The sequence below is a fragment of the Apodemus sylvaticus genome, chromosome 10 (genome assembly GCF_947179515.1).
Source record: "Apodemus sylvaticus chromosome 10, mApoSyl1.1, whole genome shotgun sequence".
Classification (NCBI taxonomy): domain Eukaryota; kingdom Metazoa; phylum Chordata; class Mammalia; order Rodentia; family Muridae; genus Apodemus; species Apodemus sylvaticus.
The window spans coordinates 108,304,048-108,329,945 of record NC_067481.1 but is presented as its reverse complement, the minus strand read 5'-3'; the positions used below and the strand labels follow the sequence as shown (position 1 = coordinate 108,329,945).

The window sequence follows — 25,898 nt, the reverse complement described above, 5'->3', positions numbered from 1 at the left end:
TACCGGCTGGCTGCCTGGGATTCTGAGGCGGGTGTATTGCCACATTCAGTGCCAGCCTTGGCTATAGAGCAAGAGGCATTGTCTCAATAACTCTTCCTCTACGAGTTCTTTGAAAGGCTGCATTATAGGCTCATGACTTCCGGGCATTTCCCAGGAGCTTGATCTCTGCATGGCGTTGTTTGTATGCCTAATGTGTATGTCTCTTTGCACAGGGTGGCTTCAGCATCCAACAGGATGATCAGAAATGCCCAGTTCTGTGCATTTCTTGAGGAAATCATACTAAGTTGGATTGATCTTCTTGTCAATTAACTTTAGGATCCAGCGAGGATTCTTTTATGTTTTCCCCTCTTAGAGAGAGGCCCCTCCCTTGCTCTGCATAGCTTTCAGGGGTTTTTTTTGTTTTTGTTTTTTTGTTTTTTCTTGAGACAGGGTTTCCCTGGGTAGCCATGGCTGGCCTGGAACTCAGAAATCCACATGCCTCTGCCTCCCAAGTGCAGCGATTAAAGGTGTTTGCCACCACTGCCCAGCCCCTCTGCATATCTTTCTTGTGTTTTGAGTTTTCTTCACAGTGGTCTTTTCTGCTTGTCTGATCATCAGTTCCTTTTACTGAAGAACAGGTTGCCTCTGCTTGTTCCTTTATGTTCGCATCCATAAATGCGCGACGCGTCACCAATGCCTTATGTATTGCAACAGTGACTGAATGCATGAGCAAGCATATTTCTCCGTCACTTTTCTGATTTTTTTCAATATAGTTAAAATATGGTCTGTATATGATGGATTTCTCGTTAGTTAAAAGTTTTGTGTCTAATCACAGATGAAATGATGCATGCTTTTAATCCCATCACTTGGGAGGCAGTGAATTTGAGGTCAGCCTTATCTACATAGTGATTTCTAGGACAGCCAGGCCTACAAAGTAGGACCTGACTCAAAAGAACAAAAACAAACAGTTTTGTGGAAAGGCTGGATGCACAGCTCAGAAATTGAGAGGTTGCTGCTTTTCCAGAGTGGTGGAGTTCAGTTTCCACCGCCCACATTTGGCAGATTACAAATGCCTGTAACTCCAGATCCAGGGGCTCCAGTGCCCTCTCCGGATCTCTGCAGGCACCTGCATACAGGCTACAGGCATCTATACAGAAGAAACATGTACATACATATAAATAAAAATAAAAATTTAAAAATAATTTTCATGTGCAAAATTGTTATTTCCTCTAATTTATTCTTTTAAAAATTATGTGTAGGAATTCCATATCTGAATCAGGAGGAAGAAAGGCAGCTGAGAGAGCAAGTTGATGAAAAACGTTCTCAGGCCAATGGGGCCGGAGCTCTGGCAAAGTGTCCTGTGACAATTCCTGAGGATCAGAAGAAGTTTATTGACCAAGTAATGTAAGTTCCTTAACATGAGAGGTGCCCTGGGCATGGACTGGGGCTGTCAGACACTGGCAGCATCAGCCAGCACCTAGGTAGGTGTGACGTGAGAGGCAGGCTGTCGTGGCCTGTTGGAGGATGTCTGTCTCTCACCTGCTTTGTGTTCACATGCACAGGTGCACACAAGGTGATGTAAGGAGCAGTATCTGATTGTGGCAGGATTTCTGTCTTTGACACCAACCTGTGCTTCATATGCAGAGGTGTGACTGTGAGTTGCAGGCTTTAATTGTGCCATATCTGAATGCAGACAATAACTGCACGTTGCGTCACATCTGGACCTGTCCCATGCATCTGGGAGGTGTGTAGATCTGTTTGGACTTACTCTCTGTACTGGGAGGGTCTCAGTAGGTGTACAGATCTTCCTGGACCAAAGTTTGCTAGAATGCTTCATGTATATTTGTTTCTCGCTGTGAAGTTTTTGACAAACAGATGTGCTCGGAGAGGAGTATCTAATCTTGTATAGGGTCGATAACAGCATAATAGCTTTATTAGAATAGTGAACATTATATTGCTAGCATTGGTGAATTCTTTCTTAATATACTTACAGATTCTGTGTATGGTGTGAGTGGTATACACACATGTATGTGTGGGTGTGCTCAGGAGGAGGTCAGAGAAGAAGGGGGTTGGATATCCTGCATCTCTATTTTATTACTTTGAGGCAAAAATCTTTCCTGAACCTGAAGCTTGACTCTTAAGGCTAGGCTGGCAGTCAGCCCGTGATGACCCTCCCGCCTCTGCACTGCTCCCCAGCAGCACATGGCTCTTCGTTAAGCCATGTCTGGCTTGTGTTGGCGCTGGGATCTTCACTCACCCCATGGTTGTGACTCTTAACTAAGCCTCTACAGCTCTAAAATTGATAAATTGGCTGAGAATTTGTTACAATTTTGCTAGTGTCACCAATAATTTCATCCAAAGGATATGTCAAAATATACCTATTTTCTTTGGTGTTGATTATCTTTTTTTTTTTTGTTGTTGTTGTTGTTGTTGTTCAGAATGTATGGAAAGAGGACCTGTAAGCATAAGAAATATGTTCTTGGAAAATGCTTGTCTATGACTACAAAGCCTAGGGCTTGGTCCCCAGCACTGCATGAATTGGGTATAGTGGTGCATATACCAGTATGACACTCAGCAGCTGGGAAGCAGAGGCTGGCGGGTCAAAAGTTCAAGCCATCTTCACTGCATAGCAAGTTTGTGGTCATCTTGGGATATATGAGACTGTCTCAAAGAAAAAAAAAAAGGAAAAAAACTAGATTGCTTCTGTGTGTGTGTGTGTGCGCGCATACGTTCTAGAAATTAAAGTCTTACCTCTGCTCATTTTTGACAAGTGCTCCGTCACTGGCTTCACCCCCAGACCAGCATTTACATTGCTTTTGAATGTATCTCTTGCTTATGATTTTGAGTATAGGTTTTGAGTACAATCACTGTTCTGATCACTTCATCCATTCAAGGCACTGATGGTCATTGTCTGAATCTTACTTATCAGAGAGAAGATAGAGGATTTCCTACAAAGTGAAGAGAAGAGGAGCCTGGAACTTGATTCATGCACTGGGTCAGTTGTTTGTTGCATGCATTCCTTTTTAGGAAAGGAGGATTTCTGCCTTTTTATATGCATGTGTTTTCTGTTGTTGTTTTGTTGTTTGTTTGTTTGTTTGTTTGAGATAGGGTTCCTCTGTGTAACAAGCCCTGGATATCCTGGACTCGTTTTGTAGACCAGGTTGGCCTGGAACTCACAGAGATCTACCTTTCTCTGCCTCCTGAGTGCTGGGATTAAAGGCTTGTGTTCTCACACCGGGTTTGTACGTGGTCTTTTTACAACATCCTGTCACAGGTATGTTCCTAAGACTTGAATGCTAACTATAGCCCTACCACAGCAGTAGTGTTTGTCTTCTGAGGATCAGAATGAATACTTTGTTTGCAACTTTAGGCTGTGTTCAGGGGCAGCATCATTGGCCTGGAGGAAAGCTAAACAGATGTGGGCTTCAGAAGAAGAGAGAACTCACTGTCAGGCCATCTCTGTTCTCTCTCTCTCTCTGTCTCTTTTGGTTTTTCGAGACAGGGTTTCTCTGTATAGTTTTCATTGTCCTGTAGACCAGGCTAGCCTTGAACTCAGAAATCTGCCTGCCTCTGCCTCCCAAGTGCTAGGATTAAAGGTGTGCGCCACCACCACCCGGCTTTCTGGTCTTGCTCTACAGAGAAAAGTACAAATCATCACATGAGAGAGCTTCTCAGCCTCTTTCCTCCTTTTAACCGTGAAATGCTTCACAGAGGTGTCAGAACGCGAGCATCTGTTCTAAACTCTTCATCGGCTGCAGGAAGCAGTAGTTGATCATAATTTCTACCTATTCTCTAAAAGCAATATGATAACATTAAAATTTTGATGAAGATAGATGGTATATGGTAGAGTCCTTCTACCTCAGAATTGGTTGTGATGCTTGTCCATGCCTGTCTGTTCTAGTGAGAAATGAAATCTTTCCCATCCCTTGATGGATCAGTTAGGTCCACTCCTAATAATCCAGGCTCATGACTTTTCTTTTGTTTTATAGGTTCCAAAGAAAACTTATTTATCAGACTTTGAGTTGGAAGTAAGTATTTAAATTGGATGTAAGACAGGATTTAATAAATGAAGTATAATCTTTGGTTGCATTGGTCTTTTGAATTCTTCAGTTGTGGGTCATGTGACCCTATCATGTCCTCAGTCCTTAAATTGACAACTCATTTAATTAATTTTCTGTTACCGTTTGGTAGATGTCTTAAAACATGTAATTTCCTCTGTTCTCTATGTCTTTCTCTCTCACTCTCTTTCACACTAAAATCAAAACAAAAAAATTAAAAAAAAATCTGATGGTGATGTGTATATGAATAGTTTTCATTGTATTTTATTTTTTGTTTTTTTGAGAAAGGGTTTCTTTGTCTAGTCCTGGCTGTCCTGGAAGTTGCTTCATAGACCAGGCTGGCCTCAAACTCACAGAGATCTGCCTGCCTCTACCTCCCAACTTCTGGGAGGGAATAATTTTTAAACAGGACAGTGGAGGGCTGTAGGCTGTCTTGTCCAACCTCCTCTCTTGTCTTATCCTTACATCTATCTCTGTGCTTTCCATGTCTCTCTCCTCTTTGGCTGCTGCAAACACTAAGGCAAACTGAAGCCCATCATCCTTCCCCCAACCCTTAAGTCTTCGGAGACTGGTACCGCTTCAGTTACAAAGTAGGCATTTGGAAGTAAGATGACCTCTGGCAATGGGTTGTCTGCATTATAAAATGCCAAGCATTTTAGAAAGTGCTAAAACCCTAAAACGTTCACACAGAACTGGTAACGTTCCTGTGCATTTGAGAGAAGGGGCAGGGAAATAGCAGCTGAGGTGCTGTCAGGAGGCTTATTTGAAAGTCTTTAGTGGTGATTGTCCAGTTTTAGTAAAACTTCAGTTTATAGCCACATGACAGCTTGTTGAATCCTTTGGGGGTTCTTAGCAGTCACTGAATCGTGCACTGATGTGAAATTTTCCTTTTTTCCTTCAGGTATCCTAAAGGCATTCATGTTGAGACATTAGAGACTGACAAGGTAACTAGGAGTTGTTCTTAGGTCTCAGTGCTGACACTTACCTAACAGCAATCCACCGAGGTGTTGATAGTTTTCACCTTTTCCATTAGCTGTGACTTTGGCCAGCCACCTGTCATCTCTGAGCCTGATTTTTCTCATCTGTATAGTGGGGCTAAGCATGATAATTTTAAGCTAATGTAGCTTATAGCCTTTAATTTTATGTGTATAAGCAGTTTGCCTGTGTGTAGTATGTATACCATGTGCCCATGGATGTCAGATAGAATTGGAGGTTCATGAGTTTGTAGGCTACCATGTAGATGTAGGGAACTGAACTCAGGGTTTCTGCAAGAGCAGTCAGTGCCCTTAACCACTGACCCACCTCCCCAACTCTATCTACAGCTTTTTGATGATTCAGGCCAGGAGTAATGGCACTTGCCTTTAATCCCAGCACTCAGAAGCAGATAGATCTCTGTGAGTTCCAGGCCGGCCTGCTCTATGTAATGATTTCTGGAACAGTTATGTAGAGATACTATGTTTCAAACAAAACAAACAGTGCCAAACAAATATTATTTAGTGGATAAACGGAAGTAAACTTTTTTCCATTTGTAATATATACATTTATTGTAATCTTTTTTTTAATTAAAGATTTATTTTTATTTTATGTGCATGAGTGTTTTGCCAGCATGTCTATGCGCCATGTGTGTACAGTGCCCACAAAAGCCAGAAAGGGCATTGGATTTCCCGGGACTGGAGTTACAGACAGTTCTTAGCTACCATGTGGTGCTGGGAATCAAACCTGGGTCGTGTGGAAGAGTAGCCGGTGCCCTGAACTGTTACAGGAAATAGTTCACCTCAGCTGGGGCTTTGGCCTCACTCTGATCATTCTGTTCGCAGATAAAAGACACAAACCTTTTATGTTTATGATAAGCCTTTAAAGCACTAGAGCTGGGCAGATAGCAGTCATTTAAACGATTAGTTTCTACTTCCCTATCAAATAACCCTGATTTTTAAATTGCCATGTTCCATCTGGGCAGCTCTTATTCCAATTGGCCAGCCCTCATGGCCCGGTTTCCATGACTACCTACCACATGATGTCTTTTCCTCTTTCTAGTCTCTCCCAGGCCCCAAGCCTGGGAACCAAAACCCCACCTACCTCTGCCCAGCTATATATTGTTGACATTTTTATTAAACATATATATGTGTGTGTGTGTGCGTATTATTACAGAAATATATTTTATTATATATTTATGCGCATCTATAAATGTATATATTTATATGTATACACAAATATATAAGTACATAAATATATAAAATATATATTTGTATATATTTATATATTTATACACACATATGAGTGTATTTATTTGTGTGTGTGTGTGTGTGTGTGTTGGCAGTGTGTGTGTGTGTGTGTGTGTTGGCAGTGTGTGTGTGTGTGTGTATGTGTGTTGGCAGTAGGGCCATGTGGAGATCAGAGAATCACTTGTGAGAGTTGGTTCTCTCTTCCCAGGGATACAACTCAGGTTGTCAGGTTTGTCATTGGGTTTCTCTATCTAATGAGCCTTCTCTCTGGCCCTTGAAGTATACTTAATAAATATAAACTATAATTAATGTGAAAGAAGGCTATAATTATTCAAGGTTTTTCTTGTGTTCGTAAAATATGATGCAGGTGCTTTATTTATTTAAATGTAATTATTTGGCATTTTAAAAGCTGCATGACCTCAGTGCTCATTATATGAAGTCTTATTTGCATGGTATGTAGCTGATTTGAAGTGATGCTTGTTTGTTTGGCGTCTTACAATACGGGACGTGCAGATGTGGGGTCCTATGCCCACTCAGCTGCAGATGTGGGGTTTCTGTGCCCGCTCAGCTTCGGTGCCACCTCACAGTCGTTTCTGTTGTGCTTGCTTATGCTTTGTCTTATACATTTTTGGTTGTTTTCTTTTTGGCTCGTTGAGATGGTCTCATTGTATAACTGAGGCTGTCCTCTAACTCACTGTGCAGCCTAATACGTCAGAATTGCCATTCAGAGTAATCTCAGCTCTTTGGAGGCTAAGCGGTTAAATGTTTCCAGAACACTGGGCATTATTTGTCTTTTAGAAGGAGCGACACATAGTTATCAGCAAAGTGGATGAAGAAGAACGCAGAAGGAGAGAGCAGGAGAAGCACACAAAGGAGCAGGTAAGTGCCTGCCTGAGAAATGACGCTGTAGACAGAGCTAACTTCTCGGATTTCTGGACTTCAGTTGTTAGATTCATTTAGCCAGCAGATGGCCACTAGTCAAAGTTAGTTTAGTTTTGTTTTGTGTTCTAAAGACCAGTAGGGTGTTAGAGTGCATTTCCTGATTCCCTCGCCTCAGTCTCGTAATTGATGGGATTACAGCAATGCACTGTGTTGTCTACCTGAAGATTTTTGGTTTTTTTTATAAGTCAACTTTATTGACTTGGAAATTATAACACATCCTGTAAGCAGGTATGGTGTTGCATGGTCTAATCCCAGCATTTGGACTTGGAAGATAGAGGTGAGAAGGTCAGGAGTTCAAGGCCAGCATGGGGTATACAAGATCCTGTTTCTAAAAACTAATAAATAACCTCCACTCCAGTGTATGAAGTGATGGGTAAACTGTGGAAGCTGGTAAGGAAGCCATTAATGAGTAGTTTATCACTCACTTATTCCATCATCCAAAACTTCGTTCGGCGTGTAGATTGTTTTAACTTTATTGTTTTAAAGATTAATTTTTTTTTTTTTTGTTTTTTGTTTTTTTGGATTTGGTTTTTTCCAGACAGGGTTTCTCTGTATAGCTCTGGCTGTCCTGGAACTGACTCTGTAGACCAGGCTGGCCTCGAACTCAGAAATTCGCCTGCCTCTGCCTCCCAGAGTGCTGGGATTACAGGCGTGCACCGCCGCCACCACCACCTGGCTGATTAATGCTATTTTTAAAAATTTACTTTTATTTTTATTTATGTGCGCGCGCACGCACGCGCGCGTGCGTGTGTGTGTGTGTGTTTTGTGTGTGTCTTCAGAGTGAATGCCATATCTGCACAGATATCCTCAGAATCTAGAGGAGGGCATGGAGGGAGCCCTCGATGCTGAAAGGCATTGGTGACCCCACATAGTGTGGATGCTGGGTACGGAACTCAGGCCCTCTGAAAGAGGAGCAAGTGCTCCTAACCTCAGCGATTTCTCCAGGTCAAAAAAATGATTTCATTCATTCATTCATTCAGTCATTCATTCATTTATTTGTGTGTGTGTGTGTGTGTGTGTGTGTGTGTGTGTATACACATGAGTACATATACTCTTGGAAATCAGAAGAAGCTGTGATAGCCCCTAGAACTGGTGGTGGGGGTGCTAGAATGGAACCTGGGCCTACTTCAAGAGGAGTAGCACTCTTTTTTGTTTTTTTCGAGACAAGGTTTCTCTGTGTAGCTCTGGCTGTCCTGGAACTCACTTTGTAGACCAGGTTAGCCTCGAACTCAGAAAACTGCCTGCCTCTGCCTCCCAAGTGCCGGGATCAAAGGCGTGCACCACCACCGCCCGGCTGAGGAGTAGAATTCTGGAAGTATTTCTCTAGGTCCCTAGATACTCATTTTACATGCAATTAGGGATTAGTATAACAAATCCTGTGATAGTAAAGTTATCCCATTTGATTGAAAATTTCATTTTGGGGGCTGGAGAGATGGTTCAGTGGCTAAGAGCACTGACTACTCTTCCAGAGGTCCTGAGTTCAAATCCCAGCAACCACTTGGTGGCTCACAACCATCCTTATTTGGATCTGATGCCCTCTTCTGGTTTGTCTGAAGACAACTATAATTATACATAAAATAAATAAATCTTTAAAAAAAAAAAGAAAATTTCATTTTGGGGAAGGTTCATTCAAATAAGGAATGCAATGTGCCTTTGTATGTAAGGGAAGCACACACACACCAACTTTTAAAAACCTTTATTTCCTACTTGAGAGAGAGAGAGAGAGAGAGAGAGAGAGAGAGAGAGAGTGAGTATGTATGTGTGTGTGTGAGAGAGAGAGGCAGAGGCAGAGGCAGAGACAGACAGACAGGTGGGGGAGGGCTCACTGTCCAGGGACACATGTGCAGGTGAGTGGCGACCTCGAGGAGTGCTTCTCTTCTTGAGCCTTTCAGGTTCCGAGGAGCACAGATTGCTAGGCCCCGTGCGAGCACCTTTCTTCTCCGAGCCCTCTTGCAGCCCTTGCTCTTTTAATTAGTTCTTTTACTTAGGAGGAACTAAACGATGCTGTGGGATTTTCAAGAGTCATCCATGCCATTGCTAATTCGGTGAGTAATCCACATTTGTTTGTTTTCTAGTTATATGACGAAGTACAGTATTTAAAATGAAGTGTCTAACTGCTACTGCAAATTGCTCACTTGCTTACCCTTGGAATGTTTACCTAGTCTGGAGGACGAAGTTACTGACATGGGCTGCTACTGTATAATATACCAGGTCAGACATCATCATTGCTGGATTATTTCCAAATCAATTTTCAGAAAGCCTCTCTTGCAAAGGTACACATACAACCACATGTATGCCTTTTGACACATGAGGCCCTTCCACATACACACCAGACACACAAAAACACACACACAAAAACACTGTGAGAAATAAATGTTTTTACGTTAGCGTGTATATATATACACACATATATATGTTAGTGTGTGTATATATATATATATATATATACGCACAATATACACATACATATATGTATACATATACACACACACATATATATCCTATACATACAAAGGCACAAAAATACAGAATCACCCTGCCCTATGATGTCCTTCTATAACTGCAGGAAACTGACTTTAATTAGTCTGAATGCAAAAATTAGAAGTCAAGGAGCAAACAGAGGAATCCAAAGCATAAGTAATTACAAGTGGACTTCCTCTATAGAACTGTAATTAGATCCCCAAATTCATCTATCATAATCTTAGTAATAAAAATGCTTTAAAAATCTGCTGGCTATTTGTATAAATGTGCTAGAGCATTCTGTGATAGACATCATTCCTTGGTCTTCTGAAAGGCGTTGTTAAACCAGGTGGTGCTCTTGCTTGGATAGTAGGTCACCTGGGTCTAAGACTTACTTCTCTGAGGGCAGTTGGGTCTGGGAGGGAGTTGTCCTGTCCCTTAGATGCTGCCCATTGAGACCCTTTCAGGAGTCAAGTCCCAGTCTGTTAACGTGGACAGTGGAGAAGGAGACTCACTGTGTCCTCATTTGAAGACAGCACAAATGACAGTTACATAAAAGATCATTAGCAGCCGCGGGGGTGGTGGTGCGCGCCTGTAACCCCAGTGCTCTGGGAGGCAGAGGCAGGGGGATTTCTGAGTTCGAGGCCAGCCTGGTCTACAGAGTGAGTTCCAGGACAGCCAGAGCTATACAGAGAAGAAAAAAACCAAAAAAAAAAAAAGATCATTAGCTACAAAGAACTCTGTTACTCAGGTACAGTTAGACTTTACTGAACATAAATTGTGTCATCCTGAGAGGAGAAAGGGGCGAGTCACTTCAGCAGTTGCTAAGGTCACAGGTACCCAGGAAAGCAGGTTCTGGCCGCCCTTGGTACTATGGGAACACTTAGCCATCGTGCTTGAGAAGCAAGAGGGCTTCAGTTTTGACCCACGTTAACTAGCATAATATTCAGCTTACTTTCTAAGGTTGAGGCGTTTTTCCCTTATACACAAGGAGATGTGCATTTATATTTGCTTAGCTATGCATACTCAGAAAAAAATACCTATGGAGCTTGGGCAGATTTGAGAACTGGGGAAATGACAAGCATCTCTTTAAAACACTCAGTTTAATAAAAGAATCTAAATAAAACTGTGTTTCCTAGGATTTAGAGCAAACAGTGAGAAAAATTATCTTCGAAATGAAGTTATTTCTAATATTAATTTCTTTGTTTGTTTTTGAGATGGGGTTTCTCTGTGTAGCCCTGGCTCTACTGGAACTCACTCTGTAGACCAGGCTGGCCTCAAACTCAAGGATCTCTCTGCCTCCCAAGTGCTGAGATTAGTATACCACCACTGCCCAACTTCATTTTTTATTAATACCAAGAAGCTCTATGAAGCCAGTAGACATATTTATTTATTTATTTATTTATTTGAGTATTGAAGGTGGAATCTAGTACTCTTTAATTTTTTTTTTTATTAAATAAAAATGATTCATGTGTATGGGTGCTTTGCCTGAATGTGTTGTGTGGACCTGAGGGTGTCGCTGCTTACAGAGTACAGAAGAGTGTCGGCTTGCTCTGGAGTGGCTGTAAGCTGCCCAGTGCGGACACTGGGAACCGAATCAGATCAGTGTGCACTCTTACCCCCTGAGATACCTGTGCAGCCGCCCTCCAACTCCTCTGCGATATAGTACACTAAATAACTATCCAGTCAGTGCAGAGCTATGTTATATGGAAGAGCAGTCAGTGCTCTTAACCATTGAGCCATTTCTCTAGTCCTATATATAACCTAGTATTTTTATTGCTTATTTTGTTGTTCAATTTGGAATAGTTTTAATTGGTGCTTTTTTTTTTTTTAGTTTGGCTCTTATGTCCTTTGAGCAAGTTTCCTTTCCCCCTTACTTTGAACATTTCTTGGTGTTATGTTGTGTTTCCTCTGGCTTCATTTTGAAAACAGTGAATTCTTTAAAAAGGAGCTCTGATTCCAGGAGAATGGAGTTTGGTTTCTCTGTGTGGTCCTCTGTTCCTTAGAACTCACTCTGTAGAACAGGCTAGACTCAAGATTAAGGCATGGACCCACCACTGCCCAGCCTGGACCGTTTGTCTTTATCTGTATTTGTATGCCACTCCTATGTGGTTGCCTGAGGAAGCCAGAAGACAACATTCTCAGCTGTCTCTCCAGTTGGAATACAGGTGATTATGAGCCACCCAGCATGGATGTTGGGACAGTAATTAGTCTTAGCCGTTGGTTTATCCTGTAGCCTCTAGAATGGATTTGGAAACTAAGATTCTAGCCTGGGGTTCCTTCTGTGCTGCCTGGCTCTAGATGCCACTGGACACTGCATAGAACTGGACACAGTTGTATGTGCAGGGTATGGTTGGTGTGGTTTGATTGGAAATGTTCCCTATAGACTCACATATTTGAGTGGCACTATTTGAAAGAAATAGGAGGGTGTGGCTTTGTTAGAGGAAGCGTGTCTCTGGAGGTGGGCTTTGAGGTTTCAAAAGCTCATGCCAACCCCACAGTCTGTCTCTTTCCCTTTGGATCAGTATGTAGCTCTTAGCTACTCCTGTGACATGCATACCACCATGTTCCCTACCATTATGATAATGGACTATCCCTGTAAGCCAGACCCAATTAAATGCTTTCTTTTATAAGAAGAGTTGTGTTGATCATGGTGTTTGTTCATAGCAATAGAGCAGTGGCTCAGACAGTTGCTGATGTCTTCCTTCCTCAGCTGTTCTCCCCTCCCCTCCTCCCTTTCACTCACCTTGATCCTCACTGGTTAGGCTGGTGGAATGTGATCCCTCCCCAGTGTTTGGACTATTATGTCACTATTCTGGGATTCAAACTCAGATCCGCATACTTATATGGCCAGTTACTGGCTGAGCCATGTCCTGAGCCTGTGAGAAGTGTAGTTCTGAGCAGACTCCAACCTTTTCTGAGCTCTTGGAGGTTTTGGTGTCATAGTATCTTGTCAAGATGCTTTCTCCAAGCCTTTTCTTCCCAGCTTCTGCATTCTGATTTGAGTCTGCTGCCACAGTGCTTAGCATTTTAACATTGCACTGGGACTCAAGACTTACACTGATACTGAGCCAAAGCAAAACAAAACAAAAACTGATCTTGCTAGATATGAGATTTTTTGTTTTTTTTTTTGTTTTTTTTTGTTTTTTTGTTTTTTTGGATTTGGTTTTTTCAAGACAGGGTTTCTCTGTATAGCCCTGGCTTTCCTGGAACTCACTCTGTAGACCAGGCTGGCCTCGAACTCAGAAATCTGCCTGCCTCTGCTTCCCAGAGTGCTGGGATTACAGGCATTTGCCACCACTGCCCAGCAGATTTGGGATATTTTGTATAAGATTATTATGTCAAAAAATCAAGTTGATTTCTGAGTTTGACATGTTGCATAGAGAACCATTGAAACGTAAAAAGCTTTACTGTAGTGTTTGGTGCTTACACTGACTGGTTTTGTGTCAATGTGACACAAGCTAGAGTCATCAGGGTGAGTCTCAGTGGAGAAAATGCCTCCATGAGGTTCAGCTGTAGGGCATTTCCTCAATAACTGATCAGTGAAGGAGGGTCCAGCCCATTGTACCATCCCTGGGTTGGTGGTCCTAGGTTGTACAAGAAAGCAAGCTGAGCAAGCCATGGGGAGCAAGCCAGTAAGCAGCACCCCTCCATGGCATCTGCATCAGCTCCTGCCTCCAGGTTCCTGTCCTGTGTGAGTTCCTGTCCCGACTTGGTGATGAACAGCAATATGGAAGTGTAAACCAAATAAACCTTTTTCTCCTCTAATTGCTTTGTGCTTATAATATTTCATCAAAACAGTAGAAACCCTAAGACAATGTTTATGTTAAAAATGGAGTCATCTAGCCAGGGCTATACAGTGATTTCCAGCCCAGCCCAGGCTACAGAGAGAGACCCCTACGTCAAACAAAACATAACACCCATCCTAACCCACTATTGTGACAAAAACAAAGAAGCAAAATTTGAAAGCAAAGCTAAACATGGTGGCACAGGCCTAATCTCAGCACTTGGGGAACAGAAGCACAAGATCAGGAGGTAAAGGTTATCCTTGGCTACATAGGTGTTCAAGGCTAGCCTGGGCTATGTTAGGTCTTACCTCAATTCCTACTCTCCTAACCCCAAAACTGAAACAGCAACATCTTCTCTCTCTTCCATGAGGAATCACTGGGCTGGGTAATCTAAGGTGATACTGTATATTAGTAGGTATTTTTTTTAATTTTATAAATTTAATAAAGAACTTTATTTTTAGTGGCTACTAAAATGGAGTATTTTATTGTACATGTTTAATTGAAAAGCAGTGAGGGTCATTGAGATGGCCTTGCAAGCCTGGTGACTGAGGCTGATTTCCTAAATCCATGTAAAGGGGAGGGACATAGTTCACAAAGTTGTAACTCTTCAGGTATTCTGTGGCTTGTGTGCCTGTCACCTTTGCCACCCGCTCAAGTGCATGCTTGCATGCGTGTGTGCTCAAGTGCACACACAGACTAATAATAATAATAATAATAATAATAATAACATTTTTAGAAGAAGAGCAGTGGCATGTCATGAGCCTTCAGACATAGATGACATAGGAAATGAAATGTGTTGTTTAACAACATCAGAAAGTGGTTATTTTGGGCAGTGGTGGCACATGCCTTTAATTCCAGCACCCACTTGGGAGGCAGAAGCTGGCAGATTTGTGAGTTCGAGGCCAGCCTGGTCTACAGAATGAGTTCCAGACAGCCAGGGCTACACAGAGAAACCTTGTCTCAAAAAACCAAGAAGAGAGAGAGAGAGAGAGAGAGAGAGAGAGAGAGAGAGAGAGAGAGAGAGAAGAGAGAGAAAGTGGTTATTTTTACATTTTATAACATTATTATAAATCTTTAAAAATATGTAGGTTTTAAAGATGTTTTAAGATTCTTAAAGGTGTATATTTGAAATCAAAGTTCTCAGGATTTCAGATTTTATTGTTTAAAAAAGTGCCTTCACTACTACTTCCAGCCAGCCACACTGTTCTCTATAGTCTCAGCTTCCTGGGGAGGCTGAGGCGGGAGGATTGCTGTAGCTCAGAAGTTTAGGGGCATCCTGGATAGTATAGCAAGACTTGTCTAAAAAACCAAAACCAGCAACAAGAAACTACATCAAAATTTTGAAAATGACAGGATTAATAAAAATGGGAAAAATGGAAGACAATCACTAAGAATGAGCTGTGCACCTCTAACCTCAGCACTTGGGAAGCCGAGACAGGGAGAGCATGAGGCATGTGTGGGCTCCTGAGGTGGCAGCTGGCTGTGACTGGCTGTGACTGGCTGTGACTCGGTCTCATCTGAAGCATCCACCATAGTCATAAGCCCTGATGCAACTTTGACATGCTTTTCCTAACCCGTCTTTCCCCAGGGGAAGCTGGTTGTTGGACACAATATGCTCTTGGATGTCATGCACACAATTCACCAGTTCTACTGCCCTCTGCCTGCGGTAAGTGTCTGTGGTGTCAAAACGCACCTGCTTTTCCTGTGAGTGCTCCCTTCCTGGGTTGTGATTATTCATTTCCTTGTATGTGGCATGTTCCTAAGAAAACCTTATGTGCTTTCCTTTATTATTTTTATTATTTTATGTATATGATAAGTGTTTTTTTTTTCCTGCATGTATGTGTGCATGCCTGGTATCCCAGGAGCTTCAGAAGCAATGTACTCTAGGACTGGAGTGACAGAAGGTTCTGAACTGTGAGGTGGATGCTGGGTCTTCTGAAAGAGCAGCACATGCTGTTCATCACTGAACTCAGACGTCATCTTTAAAATATTTTTTTCAAGGACCTAGGAAGATAGTTTGAAAGTTCTCCGAGCTGCTGAGCCAGCTTTGCAGTTTTGATACGTGAGCTCTTTTAAGGGGTTGATAGCTGTCAGGTATTGCCAGAGCAAGGCTAAATATTGATTTCCTTAATCAATGCTGGTAGGTTTGCTCATTTGCTGCTGCACATAGGATAGACCATAGGTATCTCCAAAATGACACTCGGGAGAGCGGGAAGGAACGTGGTGCCGCTTGATCGCTCCTGCCCGGCACCTCCAGGCTCCCTGGGGACCTCAGGCTCCCTGGGGACCTTGCTGGTATTTCTGTTCTTGGAGCCAACTCGTCTGGGTCATTATCACATGTTTTTTTTTACCCCTCTACTGGCTTTTCTCCCTTGCTCTGAAACTGCTGTGGCTGTGTCTCTCGCCCCCCTCACTCTACCTCCACCCTCCTTCATTTTTTTGTCTTTCAAAGCCCCCGCTCTCTGCCATGACTTGACACAAATACTGTAGGTGCTCCAACACCCATCCCCAGCTCAGGTCTCTCCCAGGTGTGCAGTCCATGCTAGACTCCAGCCCTCAGACTAAGGCATTTTTAATATTTATATATCTTAAAGGAGATTTAAAAGTTTGGCTCCCCCCTTTTTCTTCCTTCGCTGTCTTTAAACCGGTTCCATTTTCTGTCTCTGCTGCCCTCCTTTCCCAGCTGCAGTCCTGTCTCATGTCAGCTTGAGTTCTGCCAGTGCAGGGGGTGATCTGATGACTCCGTGCTGCCCCTCAGACCTGAGGTCTCACCTACCACTCAAGGAGCTGTCCTTCTCTTTTGGAGTTCATCCTGGTTGTGATTCCTTCTCCTCATTTAACTTTCAGTTTGTCTTTTATACTATACATTGGCAGAATTTTTAAAAAGACCACAAAGTAAAATATCACTTGTTTTCTAGGCTATATAGTGCTGCAACAACTCTCTAGTGACCATTATAACCCGGAGGCTGCTACATTGAATAATAACTGATTTAAGGGAAAAAATGAGGTGGTGGCTGTCAATGTCCAGCTTCAACACATTAGGATATGAAGGGAGAGGCATGGAGTTGGTAGAACACAGATACAGGAATCTTCTTTTTAGGTCAAACAGATTCTTTTTTTTAGGGGGAAAGCACGCACACGCATGTGCACCCACACACACATTGTGGGGTATGAAGAACTTGGTGGTTCTAAGAACGTTCCTTCTCCCACAGTTTATATATCCTAGCAAAATCTTTCAAGCAATATAAAAATGACAACGTGCTTACATTACTGGCGGCAATTTGCTGTTATAACCAAAGGAACATTGATTTTGTTATTTATCTTTAAAAGTATTCTTTTTGTTTGTTTGTTTGTTTGTTTTTTGTTTTTTTGAGAAAGGGTTTCTCTGTGTAGCCCTGATTGTCCTGGAGCTCACTCTGTAGACCAGGCTAGCCTCGAACTCAGAAATCCACCTGCCTCTGCCTCCCGAGTGCTGGGATTAAAGGCATGTGCCACCACCACCCAGCAAAAGTATTCTTATGAAACTTAAAAGAATCATACATCTAAACATTTATATATAAAAACCAATCTGTCATTTTTACTTTAAATCTTCAAGGTGCACACTACTCATTAACAGTTGTTTATTAAGTTATATCCGGAAACTGAGGGACGTCAGCCAGTGCTAGTTGGGCTGCTGTTTCTCTTGTTCTCTGACCTCAAAAAGTCCTTTGTTCAGTTATCAAGTGTGCCTTTCTGAACTTCAAGTTGTTCCCTTAGATTTTCTTTGTCAGAGCCACTAACAAAAGCATCTTAACCTTACTTTACTAACAATCTGCATCTCTTAGTTCTTCCTGAGGGTGGTGGTTGAATCACTAATCTGCTGCAGCCGCAGTGCTTGAAGAAGATCAATCACTGTTGCAAATGCCAATGAAATTGCCCAGTGAGGGGTGGAAACCTCCTTAAAGTTTTCCTACAGTTCATTGATTCCAGGGAATGTGATGATCTTGAGGGCAGCAAGCAGAGCGAGGTTCCACGGCAGCATGGAGTCCTCTAGACACACAGTCCTCAGGGCTCCTCCTCTCTGAGGCACTCCGTCATGCTTGTCACTGCTTGGCCACAGTCTTGAGTTCTAAAGCTGTTTTGTTGTTCCTCTTGCACAACCCCCAGTAGGTGATCCAAATTTTGGTTGTGTGCTCTGGTTTGCCAATTCATGAGTATTAGTCAGGGCTCTAGAGGAACAGGACTGATAGAATGAACACACACACATACACATACACACACACACACACACACACACACATAGGATTTATTACAGCTAGACAAACTATGGCTGTCAATTAATGGAAAGGCTAAGAATCCAGTAGTTCAGTCCAAGAGGCTGCATGTCTCAGCTAGTCTTTAGTACATGCCAGAATCCTTAAGAAGTAGGCTCTAGTGAAGGTAGCAGGAGTACAAAGAGGACACAGTTTCCTTCTTCCATGTCCTTTATGTGGGCTGCCAACAGAAGGTGTGGGCCAGATTTATCTTCCACTTCAAAAAAATCAGGATTACAGGTTTGTCTTCTCACCTCAAAAATTCAGAGTAGAAGTGGGTTGTCCTACTTAGATGATGTAATTTTAAAAAAAAGCCCCTCCCAGGTGTGCCCAGATGTAGTTGAGTTAACCAAGAGTGGTCATCACTCTAGGTTTAAGTAGGTAAAAATAACAAGTTATTTTTATCTACTTAAAAAAAAAAAAACAACAAAAAAACCACAACCTATTTAAGGGCGGGCGAGGTGTCGCAGTGGTCAAGTGCACTTGCTGCTTTTTCAAAGGGCCTGAGTTGGTTCTTGCCCATTAGTGGCTCGCAACTGCTTGTAACTCCCGCTCCAGGGGCTCTGATGCCCTTGGGCCTCCAAGGGCATTTGCAAAAATATAGTGCCCATAAACTCACCCATATACACGCACAAATAAAAATAATCTTTCAAGTGTATGAGCCAGTGTTTTGCCTACGTGTATGAATGTGTCCTATTTGCTTGCCTGATGCTGCAGAGGCCAGACAAGGGTGTTGGACTTGGAAACTGGAGTTGCAGGTATTTTCGAGCTACCATATATATGGGTGCTGAGAATTGAACCTGTGTCCCTGGAAGATCAGCAAGTGCTCTTAACCACCAGGAGCCGTCTCTCCAGCCCCACGTGTTTGGATCTTCTATGTAGCCCAGCCTAGCCTGCCTTTGAACTGTCAGGTTCAAGTGCTCTCCCCTGACTCCTAGCTCAGTCCTGCTCTCAGGTTCAAGTGCTCCCCTGACTCCTAGCTCAGTCCTGCTCCCAGGTTTAAGTGCTCCCCCTGACTCCTAGCTCAGTCCTGCTCTCAGGTTCAAGTGCTCCCCTGACTCCTAGCTCAGTCCTGCTCTCAGGTTCAAGTGCTCCCCTGACTCCTAGCTCAGTCCTGCTCTCAGGTTTAAGTGCTCCCCCTGACTCCTAGCTCAGTCCTGCTCTCAGGTTCAAGTGCTCCCCTGACTCCTAGCTCAGTCCTGCTCTCAGGTTTAAGTGCTCCCCCTGACTCCTAGCTCAGTCCTGCTCTCAGGTTCAAGTGCTCCCCTGACTCCTAGCTCAGTCCTGCTCTCAGGTTCAAGTGCTCCCCTGACTCCTAGCTCAGTCCTGCTCTCAGGTTCAAGTGCTCCCCTGACTCCTAGCTCAGTTCTGCTCTCAGGTTCAAGTGCTCCCCTGACTCCTAGCTCAGTCCTGCTCTCAGGTTCAAGTGCTCCCCTGACTCCTAGCTCAGTCCTGCTCTCAGGTTCAAGTGCTCCCCTGACTCCTAGCTCAGTCCTGCTTAAAGTTGTTGTGAGTCTGGACTCATCATCCGTTGCTTGTAAGATTTGGCTTTCTAGCTGTTTGCTAGGTCATGTTGCCCCCTCAGCCCCGATAGTCTCCTGGAGGAGAGCGGTTTGCTCGGCCACCTGCTCAGTGGGTCTGTTGCTGCTTGTCCCAGGGCTTGGTCTTAAGGTGCCACCACGTCCATGACAACCCATCCATCACTCTCCAGGATGCAAGGGTTCCAGTGAAAGTGATGACCAGACATTTGCATTTTCTGTCTACAGAGCTCATGGTTGTTTTCAGTCGTTCATTTCTTACTAGCCATGGAGAACAAAGGTTAGGACCAAGGGTTAGGGTTAGGATTAGGGTTACGGGCGATGCAGTTACTGTAAGCACTGAGGGAATGTAGTTAATATTGTGCTTCTGGTATTTTTTTTTTTCTTTTGACACCTAGTTTTTATTCAGATAGCAGTCTCGTTACACATGGTTCACGAACATTCAAATAAGAACTCAAATTGGAAGTTAAAGTTTGGTCTTCAAACATCATAGCCAACAATCCCCCTTTGCCTATGATCTCTCCAATATAAAACCACACCCACAGCTCAGTGGCCACCAAACCATTCAGCACAGCTTCCTTAACTGTAAGGTGTTCGAAGCTACCAGTTTTAACACTTTGAATTATTTTTTTTCATACTCTGAATAGCTGTAGGGATTTCACCAGGGGTTAGGGGAACCAGCTCAACCTTGGCGTATTGCCAAAATGTGGCCAATCAAGGCTTTGAGTAAGTCACGGCAGCGGCCACCGTCAACGGTGCCTTCTCGAAGTTTCAGATGAACTTGGCCATGGTCTAAGTTGGAAGGTATGCTGCCCCGAACCCGTGCTTCTGGTATTCTTAATAGCCAACAGAGACAGGCACATGGAAGGCATTAAGTATTGATTTAACAAATGAGTATCTTCTGACTACTGCTTTTGTAATCCTCTGATGTGTGGCTTTCTTTACATCACTGACCTGCTTAAGATTCTCAGGTAATCCCACATTCTTTGTTTCTGCACCTAGCTGACGCTGAGTTGGGCCTATCAGGTGGTGCCTGATTGCTTATTTACTCCAGCCTCTGCTGGGTGGGCTCCTTGTTCCCAGGTAGGCTCATGTGGGCTCTGGCAGGCCTGAGTTTGGTACTTGCTTGCTTCTGCCTGCTTTCCTTTAGCCTTGCTTCAAGTTCTCAGTCTACATTTCCATGTAACCCTTTCCCACCATGCACCTCTTCTTTGCTTGCTGCCTTGCTAGATCCTTCAGTGGCTGATCCTCCAGGGCTTTGGGGTTCTCCGTGCCTAAGTTTTGTTTTATATTATATAGCACAGCCCCTTCTCCTAGGTGATAGATCTGAGGAGGATTGACTTCAGCTTGTGTGTGAGTGCTCAGAAAATGTGGACTTGAATAAGGCTAGTCCTGTTAAAATTCTGCCAGTGTGTCAGTCAGGGTTTCTATTCCTGTACAAACATCATGACCAAGAAACTGGTGGGTTTATTCAGCTTACACTTCCACACTGCTGTTCATCACCAAAGGAAGTCAGGACTGGAATTGACACGGGGCAGGAACCTGGATGCACATGGAGGGATATTACTTGCTGGCTTGCTTCCCCTGGCTTGCTCAGCTTGCTTGCTTATAGAACCCAGGACTGCCAACCCACAGTGGGCCATTCCCCCTTGATCACTAATTGAGAAAATGCCTTACAGCTGGATCTCATGGAGGCATTTCCTCAAGTGAGACTCCTTTCTCTGTGATAACTCCAGCTTGTGTCAAGTTGACACACAAAACCAGCCAGTACAACCAGAAAGCAGGTGATTACAATTTTATCTCACTAAGGTACCTGAGGTGATTTAGAATGCATGCACGAATACACACATGCCTTTTCATCCCCTGAATTATTAGAAAAAAATGGTTCTTCTATTTAGCTATGGAAAAAATGATGAGAATAGGAGACAATCAATTGAACATTTCTTGCTCCCCTATTTAAGTTATTTATTTTATATTTGTGTATGGATGTTGTCTCAGGGTTTCTGATTAAACACTTATGACCAAAAAAACAAGTTGTGGATAAAAGGGTTTATTTTTGGCTTACTCTTCCATATCAATGTTCATCATGGAAGGAAGTCAGGATAGGAACTCAAATAGGGCAGGAACCTGGAGGCAGGAACTAACATAGAAGCCATGGATGGTGGAGCCATTATTGGTTTGCTAAGCATAGCTTGCTCAGGCTGCTTTCTGATAATGAACCCTGGACAACCAGCCCAGGCATGGAACCACCCACAATGGGGTGGGCCCTCCTCCATCAATCACTAATTATGAAAATGAATTACAACTGGATCTTATGGAGGCATTTTCTTAGTTGAGGTTCTCTCCTTTTAGATAACTCTAGTTTGTATGACAAGTTGACATAGACTAGCCAGCACAGTCTTGCCTGTTCTGTTGCTGTGAAGAGAAACTATGACCAAAGCATCTCTTAGAGAATAAAGTGTATAATTTGGGGCTTGCTTACAGTTCTAGAGTGTGAGTCTGTGATCATGGTGAGAAGGAAAACAGGCATGGCCTTGGTGCAGTAGCCGAGAGCTTTGCATCCTGACCTGCAGGCCACAAGCCGAGGTCAGGGCTGGAATGGGTGAGCTTTTGTAACCCCAAACTCCAGTAACACACCTTCCCCAACAAGTCTTCACTTAATCCTTCCCGAGCAGTTCTGCTAACTGTGGACCAAGCTTTCAAACATATGAGCCTGGGGGTTATTCATATTCAAACCACTAAAGCCTACTTATGTGTCTGTGCACCACTTGAATGCCTGGTACCAACGGAAGCCGGAAGAGGGCATTGGGTTCCCGGGACTAGAGTTATAAACAGTTCAGAGCTGCCACACGGGTTCTGGAAATTGAACCCCAGACTTCTAGAAGAGCAGCCAGTGCTGTTAACTGAACCATCTCTCCAGCAACTGGAACCATATTTTAAAAATGTAGATGTAAAGCCAGCCAGTAGCTTATAATCCAGAATTCCTATAAGATGGAAGGAAGACACAGGAGAATCCTTGGAAGCTTGTAGGTGAGGCGGCCTGGCGTGTGGTGAACAGGGGGCCCGGCTCACACGTGTTGGGAGGCAGCCTGGCGTGTGGTGAACAGGAGGCCCGGCTCACACGTGTTGGGAGGCGGCCTGGCGTGTGGTGAACAGGGGGCCCGGCTCACACGTGTTGGGAGGCGGCCTGGCGTGTGGTGAACAGGGGGCCCGGCTCACACGTGTTGGGAGGAGAAGCCTGACATTAGAAATTGTCTTTAGATTCACACACACGCACTGTGGCAGTATAGACATATTTGCACAGATAATACCAAGACAAAAATAAAAAGAAAGAAACCGTGTCTTGTTATTTAGCAGAGAGTTTCTTATGGGACCTCCTGCTATTTGAGCGTGACCTGGTAGGCATTAGTCCTGTGTTCCTTGTTAGTCCTGCAGGTGGCCATAATTCTACTTTTCTCTTGTTTATAAACCTAGTGATGTTGAAAGGTTAACAATGGACATTAGGGCAGTTTTTGTTTGACTTAGCCTTTAGACCCTTGCTCATGTATTGTCCATTGATTCAACAACAGCCACTGAGAAGCGGGTATTTCAAGCTAAATACAGTCTTTGTTCACAGGCTTGAAAAGCTAATTTAAATGGCAGCTTGCTGTGAAGCATGCCTTTACTAAGGGTCAGGAGTGTGACTACCCAGGCTAGCGTGGCAATTATGTATGTAAATGGACGAATCCAAAACTAAAGTGCTCTCACTCCTGCTCTAGAATTCCTGATCAAAATCAACATATAAAATGAATAGTCTACTTTAGGTACTTAACTGTTAAAAGTACCTTTTATTCACCTGATTGAGGTGTCCTCCCAGAGGCGTACTCCTCCATCTGCTAACCTAGGCCTAGTCCTGGAAGCTTAGAACCTCCAAATAATCTTATCTAGACCTAGACTGTGTCCAGCCTCTGAGCTATACTGCTGAGTAAGCTCACCTTTCCTAGGTCTTTCTGAATTCTGGCCGGCTGGGTCAACTCAGCTGCTTTGGCTCAAACTCTTCTCCAAACTGACTGATTCAATCTGGCTTCTCTCCTGGCCTCTGCTGAATTGCTCTGTTTGGCCTCAAACTAATTGTGGCAATATGTTTTACTCTTCAGACTCCGTCTTATTCTTTGGCTTGATCTATCTTTACCTGTGTCTAGCTTGTTCTCTCTCCACTGCCCTGGTAAAACCCCTCCTTTCTCTGCACTGCCCCGAGAGTAGCTTCCCTTTCCTCTCTTCTCTTCAGAGTTGGGCAGATCCTATTCAGTCAGGTCTGTCTCTGATTCATCACATTGTCTGCCACTCAATTAGATATCACTTTCAAACGTGGGTGTTTCTACAAACTACCTTCATTATTTCGGATAAAGTTTATACTAAGGGTGTGTCTGAGAGAGATTAAAGGTGTGTGCTAAGGGCTAAGCCACCCGGCAACTAGAAATAGGGTTTTTCAGTAAACTACACAATCTTGGTTCACAGCCTGATGAAATATCCTCCACCAGCTTTTAGTGCTATTTACTGAGTACCTAAGTGGGGATCATGTGCATGTCCAAGGTCTGTGGTTTTGTTTTTGTTTGTTTGTTTTTGTTTTTTAGTTTTTTTGAGACAGGGTTTCTGTGTGTAGCCCTGGCTGTCCTGGAACTTACACTGTAGACCAGGCTGCCTTTGAACTCAGAAATCTACCTGCCTCTGTCTCCCAAGTGCTGGGATTATTGGTGTGCGCCACCACTGTCCGGCTGGTCTGTGTTTTTATGGCCATTTTATTACCAAGCAGAGACAGGCTCAGAGATGTAAGCCGCTCTACAGTGTGTTCATGCCCACTTCAGCCGCCAACTGTTGTGATGCCACTTTGTGTGAAGGTTAGCAGAGGTCTGAGACGTGAAGCATAGCCTGTCAGCTATCACTGAGGTCCCTGGGGTGCAGTCACTCAGGTCAGCAGTGCATTACATATGGTGGAACCACTTTCTCATTAGTTCAGCTGTAGGATCTTTTGATTATGATATTACTTATCCAGGCCACATAGTTCTCAGGGAGTGAAAAGTAGGAGATATTCCTAAATTCATTATTTATTTAATTTTCATTACATTAAGACTTTTAATTTTGTGTATTGTCTGTGTGTTTTGTGTGTTGCCAAGGTGAGCCTGTGGAGGTCAGAGCACAACTGTGGGAGTTGTTTCTCTCTTCCAGGTGGCTCTCATTCATTAGGAGGTCAGAGTAGGGCATCTGGTGCCTGGCACTAGATATGGGTGGTTTGGGGCCACCATGTGGGTGCTGGGAGTCTAACCTGGGTCATCTGCAAGAGCAACAACACTCTTAACTTCAGAGTCATCTCTTTAGCTCCTAAGAAATATTTCTTAATTACATGTGGATCTTACTATTTAACTTGAGGCTCATGTGAGGCGTGACAGTTAATATTTGAGGTAATAGCTGAGAACTGGAGATGCTCTCAGTTCTTTGGTCTGCTAGGAAAACAGTAACAAGTCATCTTCTTGCTTTTCAGGACCTGAATGAGTTTAAGGAGATGACAACATGTGTCTTCCCCAGGTAAGCCTTTGTCAGGAGCCCTGACATTTAAGACACTCAGTGAGGCGTATGTAGTTAGTTGAACAAGCTGGGAAGTGATTTAATGGATGGAACACCCCAGCTTTGCCATAGTTGACTGTTTAAATTTATGAGTAGTTTGATCATCCCATTAAAGATCAGATTGTAACTTAGAGTGAAAGTAGAAAGTAGTTGACAGCTCCCCTTTTCCTTCCTGTGTCCTGCTGTCTGAAGAACTGGTGAAGGGTCCTGTCACAGTTCTGGCCATTCAGACAAGTGGCATGTACCTATTTAATTGTTGATGTGTCTCAACTGGCAGTGCTGTCTCCTCAGCTAAGAACAGAGGCATGCCCATCTTCACCCCTGCCAGCTAGTGTCTGCTTTTTCCCCTCCGGGTAGCCAGGCCCAGTGAGCACCCCCAGCTGGACTGAAGGAAGGAGGTGTGCACAGGCAGGGTAAAGAACACATGCCCCTGGAAACAGCTGCAGAGACCTGATTCAGTTTATTGTGGGAAACAAAAGCTATTTAAACCTTCGAGGGGGATCTGGGGGTGAGTGTACATTATTGGCTGGGGCTGGAGTCCTGGGATTGCCTCATTTGCATGAGGAAGAATTCTAGGTGCTGCTGGACTTGAGCTTATAAGGGGAGAGGAAGTTTAACCTGATCATTGCCTACATGACCTCCTCTGGGGAGGCAAGGGTCAGGGTACAGGACAGTGTGCACCAGGGCCTAAGGGGAGCAATCCTACTCCTGCCAGTTGTCCCCATTCTTGCTCCAGGCCTGCTCCTTCTGGTCCCATGGCTCCATGGCCCCTATGTGAGAAGTGATCAGGAAGCAGAGAAAGGACTCACCTGCCGCTCTCCTGTTCGCCCCTCAGAGGAGGCAGTGCTCCCTGCTTTCTAGGTGGCTCTTTCTTCCTCTGGACATTGCCTCAGTGGCTGACACAGAGCTGTGCTCATAGTTGATTTCAAATCCAGTCATGTTGACAGTGGAGCTTAGCTGGCACTGTAAGAAACAGTAGCAGGAAACTTCCCAATGAAGATTTTGACTTCCATAAGAG

At 43.7% G+C, this 25,898-nt stretch overlaps 1 protein-coding gene and 1 pseudogene across 1 annotated transcript in view; one reads left to right on the top strand and one right to left on the bottom strand.

Annotated features, from left to right (window-relative positions):
* Positions 1 to 25,898, top strand: part of Parn (poly(A)-specific ribonuclease) — a 132,911-nt gene that overhangs the window by 7,386 nt on the left and 99,627 nt on the right. Inside the window, 8 exon segments of the mRNA XM_052194715.1 lie at positions 1,239 to 1,383; positions 2,909 to 2,974; positions 3,969 to 4,007; positions 4,939 to 4,981; positions 7,058 to 7,138; positions 9,190 to 9,246; positions 15,038 to 15,115; positions 24,798 to 24,841. Coding sequence (XP_052050675.1) covers positions 1,239 to 1,383; positions 2,909 to 2,974; positions 3,969 to 4,007; positions 4,939 to 4,981; positions 7,058 to 7,138; positions 9,190 to 9,246; positions 15,038 to 15,115; positions 24,798 to 24,841 — 553 coding nt within the window.
* Positions 19,760 to 20,068, bottom strand: LOC127693680 (ATP synthase subunit g, mitochondrial-like; annotated as a pseudogene).